The sequence below is a fragment of the Silurus meridionalis genome, chromosome 14 (assembly GCF_014805685.1).
Source record: "Silurus meridionalis isolate SWU-2019-XX chromosome 14, ASM1480568v1, whole genome shotgun sequence".
Taxonomy (NCBI): Eukaryota; Metazoa; Chordata; class Actinopteri; order Siluriformes; family Siluridae; genus Silurus; species Silurus meridionalis.
Window position 1 is genome coordinate 11,742,785 of NC_060897.1, and position 13,610 is coordinate 11,756,394.

Genomic DNA, 13,610 nt, shown 5'->3' on the forward strand with positions numbered 1-13,610 from the left:
AAAATTGTGACATGGTAGAAGTTCAGGTGAATAAAAATTAGCTCATGGAACCGAGTTGAAAAACAAGGGTTAAATATCTGCATTTAGCTTCTACAAGCAACTGTTGAAATACCTTGGAAATTTCTTTTCAATTACAGTGTAAATTCAGTTTTTTAATTATCTTTTAAAGGATTATTAAATGGTAAAACATTTAACAAGACAGCAGTGGAAAATATTTTTTTGAAGGCAAAAAAACAATCAATGATATGATTAATTATAGTGATTGCTATTTCTTATTTTTTCTGCCTAATTATTTAAAGACCTTATTGGAACTGAATGTGGCCTTTGCTCATGACACTAAAATCTCTTTTTCAGGATGACGGCTCCAACTTCTTGCAACTGGGTGCTTCTATTGAGCAACAGATCAATGGCATGTTCAAAGTGATGGAGGAGTACAACTGGGACAGTTTTGCAGTGGTGACTAGCCAGTACCCTGGTTATGAGGCCTTTGTGGACTATATCCGCTCCTTCACAGATACCTCCTACTTTCTGTGGGAGCTACAGAATGTACTGACTTTTGACATGTCAACTGATAACATGAATGACCTGCGTGCTCGGCGTTTGCTACAGCAGATCGATGCTCAGGTGCTGCTCGTCTACTGCTCATTTGAAGAGGCTCAGTATCTCTTTAGCATAGCCAGAGAGGTGGGACTGGTTGGACCTGGTTATATATGGATCATTCCCAGCTTGGCAGTGGGCAACCCCAACCTTCCACCACCTGACAGCTTCCCTGTTGGTTTAATAAGCATCATCACAGACCGGTGGAAAATGAGTCTTAGAAATAGGGTGAGGGATGGTGTGGCCATCGTAGTGAAGGCGATGGAGAGCTTCCGCAAACACAGAGGCTTTATTCCTGATGGACATGCTGACTGCCAGTCAAGTCCATTACAGCCAGACGGCAATGATACACTCTTCAGGTAAGTCAGGAGAGGGAGGGACTAAATGAGGGGAAAGGATAAATAGATGATGTTACTGTAGTGGTCCTTCAATGCAAATCAAAAAACAGTAAAGCAAATAAAAAACAAAGCATATGTGAAAACACAACATCAGTGTTTTTTTTTTTTTAAACAGAATGAGTAGCTCCCTACTGACTGTCACATGCTTGTTGTTCATTGGCTAACGATTGATTGTGCACAAAAGTTTCATTGTTTTTGATTTTGCTGTTATGTTTTTACTATGGCCACTTCTTTTGGTTTTAGTGTTTTGCGTTTTGATCTTTGATTTTTACACATGCTGTTGCTTTTTAGTTTGTTATTGAGTTTTAGAACATCTTATATCTAAGTAATGCTTTTGAAGTGCATTAGTGAATAGCACTGCCCCGTCAGATTGTTTGAGATTTGCCACAACAAATCTTCATTCGTTTTTAATTGTACAGAGAAAGCTTACAAGATTGCCTGTGGTTATCACAAATGTTCACACAATGTTTAAACAAAGATTTGTTAAACAAAAAGGGTATGAATGATAACTTTTTGTATCTTTTCATGTGAGTTGAGCCAGCCAACTTGTTATATACTATAATATAATATTATAAGCTCTTGCTGTATGCTACCTGTGCAGAAGAAACAGCTACGAAATGTCTTATCTATACTCTATTTTGAGCATGCTCTGCACGTACAAAAATAATTCTTTAATACCATTTGAATGTTAACAAGTTACTATGCAAAAAAAAAAAAAAAAGAATTTCATTAACACTTAAGTTGCTATGAATAAACTATTAAACTATTGTATGTAACTATTCAGGAGGTATGACTGTAGCAGTTCATTATTAACAAGATATTAACGAGTGAGTAATTAGTAGGTAATAATAGTAACTACTGCACTAAAGCTTTATTTATAAGTTTCTGTTTATTCCTTGCACAGTCACAGTATTTGTTAACCATAGAACAGTATTGTATTGTAAAGTGTTAACATGAACGCTGTATACAGCAGTCACACGGGGGGAAAAAAAAATCATCAAAAATATACTATTTCATTCTAGTGCAGCATCAAGTACCATTTGTGGCAGGGAACACAGAGCAAATCCTATTTGGTCTAAAAAAATCTTAATAAGCCAGAGAGAATCTGAGCTTCAGGGCAGAGACTGAGTGAATGTAGAGTTTAGGATGAGTCAAGGTCATTGAAGGCAGGGAAACTGAACACGCTCTGCAGTGACATGAGTCTACATGAGTCTAAATCGAACAACATACATTGCTTTACTCCGCACGATCAGTGAGGTCTACTTTCCCTCTGCACGCCAATACTGTAATTATTATAAAATCAATACTCATTCTTGTAAAAAACTCCAAAAAATGTATGTAATAACTTTTAAATATCCATTGAGATAGATGACTCTAAGTAGTAATTAAAACAAATAAAAAAATAAGACTGTATACATTTTTTTTCCAAATTATAATATATGCTTTATAAGACAAACCAAAAAATTTATATTAAGATCTTGAGACCGACATTTTGATATAAGATATGGAAACTGTTATTTATTTATTTATTTATTTGCTTACTTATTTATTTATTTATTTATTTATTTATTTATTTTTATTTTCTATGAATTGGAGCATGAACACATACTTACTACAACTGCATTATATTCACTCTCATTAACATGCCATAGGCTGAATCAATTTTAATTTAGCCTAATGAGAGTCAGCTTGCGATTAAGTCAATTCAGTTGTTAATGAATTGACGGCGGACTGAGATGACACAGGCTTCACACACAGATGATGCATAAGCATATACAGTATACTGTAGCCAGCAGGCTGATGTCATGAGTGTATGTTTTCTCATGCAGCTTGTCCCTCAAATCCTATTCTAACTGTAATGTGTTTTCACTGTTCCAGAATTTAACCCTGATTTAATTAAAAGTTTTAAATTTTAAAACCTAAACAAAATATGAATCTGAAATCGAATAGAAAAATGTGTTGGTCAGTAATTGTGCTTTGAAGTCTTGTATTGCTCTCTCTCTCTCTCTCTCTCTCTCTCTCTCTCTCTTAACATGGGTCCTTCTCTGATAGACAAACTCTGATAGACAAAAATGTCTGCTGGCCATAATTCGTTGCGAAAGTTTTTCCTTTTCTTTAGTCATTGTAAAGTTAGTATGGAAATCACTGCTGGTTTTGCAACTCACTTTGCTAAACTAAAAGTACATGTATGTGGGAACCTAATTGCGTAATCACAATGGATTTATATTTTGGCTGATTAATAGTGCGTACTTTTTAAAGAGTTTTTATTCAGATGGGATATCTGCAGACTGTATTATTGGTTTCTGAAACTAGTCAAAATAAAAGTTATTTGTATATGGCTATTTTATCTCCTGACAATTGATAAAAATCAATGGGAAGGATGGATGTTTTTTATTTCTCACTTGGATTGATTGCTATAATTCATACTTTTTCTAGCATTTTAGAGATGCTTGCATTGTTACATTATTCTTTAGATGCATAATTGGTTTGAGCTTTCTAAAGTGAGTTTTATATTTTTTTTAACATTTTCCACACTGAAAATGAGGAACAGTTTATAACTCGCATTGTGGTCATTATGTTTAGTATTTTTTTTAAAGACTGAAACACCTTTACTAGAATTATTACATTTATTGCAGTGTTATACTTGTATTAAGACATAGCACTAAATCACAATGATGTTAAACCTTGAGAAAGAGTAGGGTACCCTAGCTCTTTTTTTTGTCCCTTTCCAAAAGGTGCTCAAAACCTTCTATGTGGCCAACCTCTAGATTATTGAATTCTCAGATAAGATTAAGTAATTTTCTCTACATTGCATCGCTCTGACAACAGAGACAACTGACAACAAGCTGCTATTTATATTATTGTTTAATAATAGGTTTAACAGTGGCAGCACTTAAAATGTAAGTCACAATTAGCTTGTCTAACTTAAATCAATGCCATTACAAGTCAAAATGTCCAAAATAAATATGATTATTTTCTTTTTACAGGCACATGTTGAATGTGTCATGGGATCACACAGACTTCTCATTCAACAGTGAAGGATACCTCGTCAACCCTTCCATGATTATAATCACGCTGGACCGGGACAGACAATGGGACAAGGTGAACCTTGCAATATTAAATATACATAAACACTATTAATAAAATATTGTATAATCCTTTTGGAACATTTTAATCACAAATACAAAATCATGGCATACAAGTGAACTGTAAGAGTAGCAAATGAGTGTTTGGTCAGTTTATCCTTTAAATCACTGTCAAATGTCATCACAGTACACTAAACTAAGACAAAAACATCAACCATTATTTTATAATTTTACAACTCAAAATAGGAGCTAATGATAAAATATTTTAGACACAATACAATTCAGCAGCAACCACAAAACCACAGCATCAACCACACACAGGCGTGTTTAAAAAACTTTGGAGAGATTGGTACATTTCTTGTTGTGAAGTCAATATAGTTATTTAAATGGTATGTACATGTAATTTGTATTATGATACCTGAATGATTTAGAACTCAGATCAGACCTGTTATAGGCTGAGTGGTTTGTTTAAGTGAGAAGTCTGCACAACTCTGACAGTATCTATAAACTTTCATGGCGATTGTAGAGGCCATTTGAGAGCAAAGTGCTTTGGTTGATTAAGCTTCAATATTCAACATTTCAAACCTTCTATAAAATATATACTTTAGTTATATTTTGATTCCAGTTTTTTTAGCAAATTATCTGTCATGACTCTGACCGGTAAGTCCACTGACCCTTATAGAGTACTTTTTTTTTTTTTTTTTCAATTTTGAGAATGAGCAATTATATCACTTTATAAGAAGAAGTGGTATAATAGTAAACGCTCTAGGTTACTAATTTGAAGACTGGGGGTTCGAGTCCCAGCACCACGACTGTTCGGCCCTTGAGCAAGGCCCTTAACCCTCTCTTTGCTCCATGGGTACATTTTAATTGCTGACCCAGCATTCTCACCCCAGTTTCCTAATAAGGTGGAATGTGTAAAAACATCTGTGCTGTTATGTATCTGTGACAATTACTTTCATTTATAGCAATTTTTTAGGAACAATATCTAAATGTGTGGGTGGGGGGTGTGGCGTTGGCCCCTCACCCCCCATTGCTCTTAAAGTAGCCTCGATTTCTAATTACTTGGATTAAACAAGATGTTGGAACTATTCCTTTAAGGTTCCAGTCCATGCTTATATCGCCCAGTTCCTGCGGATTTTTCATGTGCACTTCCATGCTGTGAAACTTCTGTTCCACCACATTCCCAAGGTGGTTCATCGGATTCAGTTTTGATGACTAAAATGGCCACTGAGTAACAGTGAAAAATGTTATATTGTAAATAGCTAGCAACAATACTCAAATTGGCTGTGTTTTTTTAATTGATAACTGATCAATATTAGCATGCCCAAAATATGCTAAGAAAACATTCCTCACACCTTTACAACACCAAGACCAGCCTGGGTTGTTGACACAAGTCAGGTTAGGTCCATTAATTCATGCTATTGTTGCCAAATTCCGAACCTATCATCAGAGTGCTTCAACAGAAATCGAGATTCATCAGACCAGAGTACATTTATCAAGTCTTCAACTCACCCTTTTTTCAAGCTTGTACCCATTGCAGCCTCGGATTCTTGTTGTAACCCATTTGCCTCAAGGTCTGATGTGTTTTGCATTTTTAGTAGCTTTTATGTTTATCATAATCGCACATTGTGGCTATTGGACTTACTGTAACCTTTTTTGTCTGCACAAGCCAGTCTATTCACCTCTCTGATCAACAAGACGTTTTTGTCCACAGAACTGGATCACTCAATATTTGTTCTTTACTTAACCATTATGAGTAAAGAGACATCAACAATCATGCCATGGTCAAAATTTCCACTGTTCTGATGGTTGATGTGAACATTATCCAAAGCTACTGGATTATATGTGGCTGAATTTTTTGCATTGCACCACTGCCTCATGTGATAATTGCATTAGTGAGTAGGTGTAAAAGTGCTTCTTATAAAGTGCTCAGTAAGTGTAAATATGTAATCATATAAAAGGTGTACATTTATAGTTTTTCTCACAGCTTGCACTATAATTCAACAAAATAAACAATACTTTACACTAACGTTTCTGATTGTGACTTGCAAGTGTCTATTTTGTGCTTATACCTGTACCATTTGTTGGAAATGTGTTTATAGTAAAAAAAACTGGGCTGTTGCAGGGAACTCCGTGCTCCTTTTAAAGTATTTCAACTGATATTTTCAAATATCTATTCAAATGCTAACAGATGACTCCAGCTTTTGCAAAACTTGATCACATTTTGCACGCTAATAAAATGCTTTGCAGAAAAAAATTCTGATGCTACACATCATTGCTCTTACAGACGCATTACCGAAAGCAAATACCGCTGAGAACTGATAAATGTATGATGAACGGATATATATTCATAATATATTATTTTCTGTCTAAGCCACAATTTTTTACCAGAGTTTGTGTTTGCTGTCACTTTGTTAAGTATAAGTGATTTTTGGCTCCATTTCCTGTCATCTATGAAAAGTGATACATTTAAATGAAATTTAAATTTAAATTAATTTTTTTAAAGCATCTATCAGACATTTTATGCTTTCAAATGACTTTCACTACTGAGTTAGAGTAGATTTAACCCAGCAGAACAAAGAATACTTTTTTAATTGAATAATCACAGATTTCTTTAATAAACCTATCGGAGGATAACATTCATTTCAGCCTGCATGCTAAAACTTTCTAAAGTCATTTTACAGTATGAAAGGCAATAACTTCTGGACAAAATAGACTAAGCTGAAGCAGGAGAGGTACTCCTTTTTTTTTTTTTACTTTCTCAGTTTTCATTTCCATTGTGTCCCTTGGGGCAGAGTCCATTTTCTTGACTCATTCTCATATTCTCATTCACTTGAGAGTTGCGGAGTCCTTGATCTCGCTCACTCAGATCCATCTCTAAGCTGCACTGCAGACTGATAATTCACTCTACACTCATGTTGTGCAGCAGAGGTCATTTATTAGGCAGGTAAATCACCACATAGCTCTATTCAAAATCTCTTAGGCTGACAGCTGACGATGACCTGCTCTTCATATTGGTGTTCACGTTCCCTTCCAGACAGACCTCTTTTCAAAAAGATGAAAAAGTGACCTCAGGCATTCGGGAAAATATTAAACAGAGTGTGTTTGACAGATAAGGATAAGTGACCAGGAGTTGAACTTGGGTTAAGCCTCACATCCTGCAGTGTGATTTTCTGTTAGTGTAAAACTAACAGAAAACTGTTCATAAAATCTTTCTCTCTGCTTAGTCTTAAAAAATGACTGCCGGATAGTCCAGCAGTATCTTATTTGTTCTTTGATATACAATATACCCTTAAGCAAAATCAATTTGACTTCTCTCTGACACAACCAACATAAAAGGCACCAGGCTAGTTCACATGAACTGTGCAAATCCCTTTCATCTGTGTATTCCCCAAATCTTTACAACAGAGAATCATTGTACCAGTCAGAAATTGTAATAATTTTGTACTAGGAATCCTAAACAGATTAAATCTGCTAGCAGTTTGGTCACTAACAAGCCACAGAGGGAAGATCTGTTTCATCTGAATGCTTTTGGATAAGATTAAGGCTCCTGAGTTCTCATTTTCAACATGCATGAAATTTCAACAATGAAATTCCAAGAAAATTTATTTGTAAGCCGGAACTGCAATAGGGACTTATTTCCTTTATCCACAAATGCTGAAAGATCTACTACAGTGTAGATAAAAAAAAAAAAAAAACTAACCAAATTATATTCATTTATGAACAATGTTATTAACAGACAACAAAATGTAAGCATTCGATTTATTCAAATATCTGTCTTCAGTTTCTCAAAAGATTTGTGATTAGTTTCTTCCTAATTACTTTTATCCTCTAGGCTTTTCTTGCAAGTGTTTCCTGGCTAGTGGTTTACATATTAATGAAGACATTAAGCCAAATCAATGTATGCTATTATGCTCTCGACCAAGCACAGCAAAATATAATGAATACAATTATAGAAAAAATGGTTTAATTAGCCACAAAATAATTAGCAAAAGCATTGTCCAAATATGTTCCCATTATTTCTTTCACACCATGAAGGCTCTGTCCTGTTTCAGTGCTTTGATTATATAACAATGCTATTGTGGAAGTAAACATTTATGAGTACTTAAAAAAAAAAGTAAAGGATGTACTGTAAAGAAATACATGACATACATTTTCTTTGCCAAAGGAAATTAAGCTTCCATGTAGACTCAAAGATAAGCACAACTGCTGAGAAGTAAACACTAATTGAAGCAGATAAAGAGATGGGTTTTTTAGATGGTACATAAAAACAAACAAACAGACATTTGATTATGGTTTAAATAATGGAAAATATTTTGGAAATTGCTAAACCATCCAGGGCTGTTGCATGTGATGTGATTGACAGAGCTGTGGACAGGCAGCATTTGTTCACACTGATCTAGTTTGTACACTGGAGAATGTAAAATTCATAAGAAATCAAATGTATGAGTTCAAGTGTTTTTAAGAACTATTAACCATGTTCTGGTTCCTTCAGCTTCATTTTAACCAGCTTCCTAGTAAATTGGTTAACACAATGTAGGATAGCTTTCATAAGGCCAAATGGCTCCTATACAAGCGCTTCAAAAGCACAAGCATTTCTAAAAGCCACTTTCAATAGGTGTTATGGGGTCTCATCTAGACTGCTTTCATCCATTTTGATGTCAAGTTGACTGAAACCCTGAGTCAGCTAATACAAGAAAGAACAGAGTAAATAGAGACTCTGATATAATATTTCATTATATATCACTGATACATTCTGGAGGCTTTGTCAGTACCAATTATTATATTATATACCTGACCCTAGAGTTTCATAATTCTCCTTATTACAAGATGAATACTTATCATTACATAATGACAAAGTTACATGTATTCTTCTTCTTCTTTTGGCAGCTCCCATTAGGGGTTGCCACAGCAGATCATCTGTCTCCATACTACTCTGTCCTTTACATCTGCCTCTTTCAAACCAACTACCTGCATGCCTTCCTTCACCACATCCAAAATCTCCTCCTTGGTCTTCCTCTTTTCCTTTTTCCTGGTGGCTCAATCCTCAGCATTCTCCTACTGATATACCCCATGTCCCTTCTCTGTACATGTCCAAACCATCTCAATCAGGCCTCTCTCACATTGTCCCCAAAATGTCCTACATGAGCTGTCCCTCTAATAATCTTGTTTCTAATCCTGTCCATCCTTGTCACTCACAATGTAAATTTCAACATCTTTAGCTCTGCTACCTCCAGCTCCACCTCCTGTCTTTTACTCAATGCCACTGTCTCTATACCATACATCACAGGTCTCACCACAGTCCTATAAACTTTCCCTTTCACTCTTGCAGATACTCTTCTATCACAAATCACTCCAGGGACTCTTCTCCACCCACTCCACCCTGCCTGCACTCTTTTCCTCTTTTCTCTAACACACTCTCCATTACTTTGCACTGTTGACCCCAGGTACCTAAACTTATCCACCTTCACCACCTCTTTTTCCTGCAACTGCAACGGCACCACTCCACTGTCCTCTCTCTCATTCACACATATGTACTCTGTATTACCCCTACTGACTTTAATTTCTCTTCTCTCCAGCACATACCTCCAACTTTCCAGGCTCTTCTCAACCTGCTCCCTACTCTCACCACAAATCACAACATCATCCGCAAACATCATAATCCATGGAGACTCCTGTCTGACCTCGTCCAACAACCTGTCCATCACCACTGCAAACAGGAAAGGGCTCAGTGCCGATCCTTGTTGCAGTTCAACCTCCACCTTAAACCATCTGCCGTTCCTACTGCACACTTCACTGCTGTCACACTGTCCTCATACATGTCCTGCACCACCCCTACATACGTGTCTTACACACCTGACTTTCTCATACAGTACCACAACTCCTCTCTTGGCACCCTGTCATATGCTTTCTTTAAATTCACAAACACACAATGCAAATTCTTCTGACCTTTTCTATACTTCATCATCAACATTCTTAAAGCAAATAATGCGTCTGTGGTGCTCTACCTCAGCATGAAACCATACTGTTGCTCACAGATGGTCACCTCTTCTCTCAGCCTGGCTTCCACTACCTTTTTCCATAACTTCATGGTGTGATTTATCAACTTTATACCCCTGTAGTTACTGCAGGTCTGCACATCTCCCTTATTCTTAAAGATCGATACCAGCACACTCCTTCTCCATTCCTCAGGCATCCTCTCACCTTCCAAATCTTGTTGAAGAACCTGGCTAAAAACTCCACTGCCATCTCTCCTAAACATCTCCATGCTTCTACTGGTATGTCATCTGGTCCAACCGACTTTCTTCTTCACCTCTAAAACCATCCTACAAACCACCATCTGATGCTGTCTAGCTACACTGTCCCCTGCCAACACCTTACAGTCTCTAATCTCTATCAGGTTGCATCTCCTACATAGAACATAGTCCACCTGTGTGCACCTTCCTCCACTCTTATATGTCACCCTATGCTGCTCCTTCTTCTTAAAATAAGTGTTCACCACTGCCATTTCCATCCTTTTAGCAAAATCTACCACCAACTGCCCTTCCTTTCACATTCCTCTCTCTAAAACCATACCTACCCATCACCTCGTTATCACCTCTGTTATCTTCACCTACATGCCCATTACAGTCTGCGCCAATCACCAATCGTTCTTTGCTAGGTACCTTCTACCACTTCTTCTAACTTACTCCAGAATTTTCCTTCTCCTCCATCTCACAACCCAATTGTGGAGCATAAGCACTGATGAGATTTATCATCACCCTATCAGAAACTCTCTTCACCTCCACTTCACTCTTACTAAACTTTTCCCTCAGAATCACCCCTACACCATTTCTCTTTCCATCCACACCATGATAGAGCAGTTTAAACCCACCTCTAATAGATGTAGTAGAAATAAACTAAGCTACAAAAACAATAACAATTATGTAACAGACACATGCTGTTAATATTCTTTATTAATGATTATGTAGGTTTACTTTAGTTGTCATTAAATGTTAATGCACCATTAAGTAAACAATTAAGAACAATTATTAAACCACACTACAATCTGATTGCAATCTCCAGGAAATGTGCAAGAATTTTTAATAGTGGTTCGCAATCATTGGATGATTTTTGATTATTGTATCTTACTTGGATCAGTTTTTCTCCTCTGTTCTCCAGGTTGGAAATTACGAGTCTGGTATTATGCAGATGCGCTATCCTGTCTGGCCTCGGTATGGAACGTACTTGGAGCCAGTTTCTGATAACCGCCATCTTACTGTGGCTACTCTTGAAGAAAGGCCATTTGTGATAGTAGAGGCTGTGGACCCCATCACCGGCACCTGCCTCAGCAACACTGTGCCCTGCAGACGGCAATCAAACAAGACTGAGGTGTAAGTAACTGCGTGCTGCCCTTTTTTTTATGTCCCTTACAGGTTCCAGTACATGATAATAAAAATAGATGTATATAATGCAGTAAACAAAATGCATGTTAATCTGATTCTTATCTAACTGATGCAGCATTTAACAAAGAAAAATCACTACAAATTCAAAGGGTGACTGTCAATAAAAATCTTATTTGTGCACAAATTACTTGTGCAAAAGGATATCTTAGTGTTAAGATGTATAATCTATATATATATATATATAATATATAATCATGTTGAGTGCCTTCCGTTTTTTAACAATGAGTAAGATGTAGTGGTCATTATCATTAGTGGCCATTATGAAGTTATGAAAGTGTGATATGACAAGAGTTACAGTTTCTGAGTTGTACATACATTTTTTACTAACTGAAAGGTCTAGATCTAATGTAAGATTATGTGATGCTTTTATTCCTGGTCTCATTATTCTAATAAATCCAGACATGCAATTCCTATTCAGATATTAAGTAAAAACTTAAAATACTACTTATTTCCCAGGCTGCTTGTTTAGACTAAGTGCATAGATTTAGTAATGACAAGATCTTAGTTTTGTGAAGTTGAGATTTTCTGGTAGCAAAAGTGCTTTTAATAGATTCCTCAACTTGGTACAGATCAATGCGATTTTGTGTGAGGTAATTTTGGTGATAAATGTACCAATCAACAAATTAGATACCATCCTGACTAGTAAACATCCTCATAAATAAATAAACAGATAAATAAATACATAAATAAAAACACAAGGATAAAAACGGTAATCTAAAACAAAAAAAATCCAATTACATTGTCACGACTTGCAACCTTAACAATAGCCAATTTGAATGAAAAAGAATAAGAATGAACTAATGCACTAATGAATGTATTTAAAACAATTGCATTGCATTGTTTACTAACATCAAATTTACACCAACATTATAGCTCACACTTATTATTCCAGGCATTAGGGCTTGGTGCACACTTATTCCAGCTACACATTACGTAATGTTTCAGAGAAACTGGAGCTCAATCTGATTGTAGCAGTAATATTTTGGAATTTCTTTCCCATACCAGACACTGCAATGACACTTAAGTTGACTGAATTGCAGACTTTCAGTTTTGTGCTGAAACAAAAACAACCCCAAAAGTGACATTAAGTACCTCAGTTTCAGGAGTCATAGTGTGAAGTCAGTCATTACAGACCTTACTATTCAGGTTCTTCCTCGAATAGTAATTCCCATTTGTTCCTTTAGTTATTTTCACAGTTCTGTGGCTTTAACAGCTCTCAAATGTCTCCTGAGAGCCCACTGTACTCACAGCACTGCCTGATCAGAGTGGAGTGACAATTTGCAGATTTGATTAAAGTGCAGCCTGAGCAGAAAGTGTGGATCTCTCAGGGCTTCGTGCCAAAAATTCAAAATCACCTTGTCCAGGGTCTCTTACAGCTGGAATGAAAACATTCGCACACATTATGTGTAAACATATTGAGATGCCTTTGGAACCGGAGTTAAGCATCGCTGCTGAACTCTGAACACTGCCAGGTGGTGTGACAGGGGAGCAGAGTGTTTACCATGAATCATCAGTGGGAAAGGCTTGTTTGCAGCCAGCAGTTTATTCATTATCTTTTGAGATTATGTGTGTGTGTGTGTTTGTGTTTATACCGACCTTTTTAACCCTTCTTTGTCATGGTATGGTTGTATGGTTCATTAGTCTGGAGCGAGGTTACAAGGTGATTTGTCATTAGAGTGCTCTGGTTTTGCTTCTCTACAGCTCAAAGACTTTCTTCTATGTCATGCTTGAAAACACTTTTTCTCCAACTCTCCAAACACACACACACACACACACACACACACACACACACACACACACACACACACACACACACACACAGACACACCATCCCATTGTCTTCTCATTATCTGCTATCTATTCTGGAAGCCAATTAACCTGCAGCACCAGGGTGAACCCTCTCCCCCAGGATCCACATACAGAACCATGCTGCTGCCACTCACCTGCAGGCAAGGTCAAGCAAATCAGCTGAAAAGTTAAGTAAAAGAAGTTAGGGATATGTGAGCATGCTACAGAACATGCTTCACATATTCACCTTGAAAATTGGCACAACAAAAGTCCAAATCAAACCAGCAGCAAAT

General features: G+C 36.6%; 1 protein-coding gene across 1 annotated transcript in view; it reads left to right on the top strand.

The window, feature by feature from the left end:
* The window catches only part of grin2ca (glutamate receptor, ionotropic, N-methyl D-aspartate 2Ca), a 52,175-nt gene that overhangs the window by 25,055 nt on the left and 13,510 nt on the right, over positions 1 to 13,610 (top strand). The window contains exons 4-6 of the mRNA XM_046866763.1: positions 355 to 956; positions 3,983 to 4,097; positions 11,246 to 11,457. Of these exons, the coding sequence (XP_046722719.1) occupies positions 355 to 956; positions 3,983 to 4,097; positions 11,246 to 11,457 (929 nt within the window). The remainder of the gene's footprint in view (positions 1 to 354; positions 957 to 3,982; positions 4,098 to 11,245; positions 11,458 to 13,610) is intronic.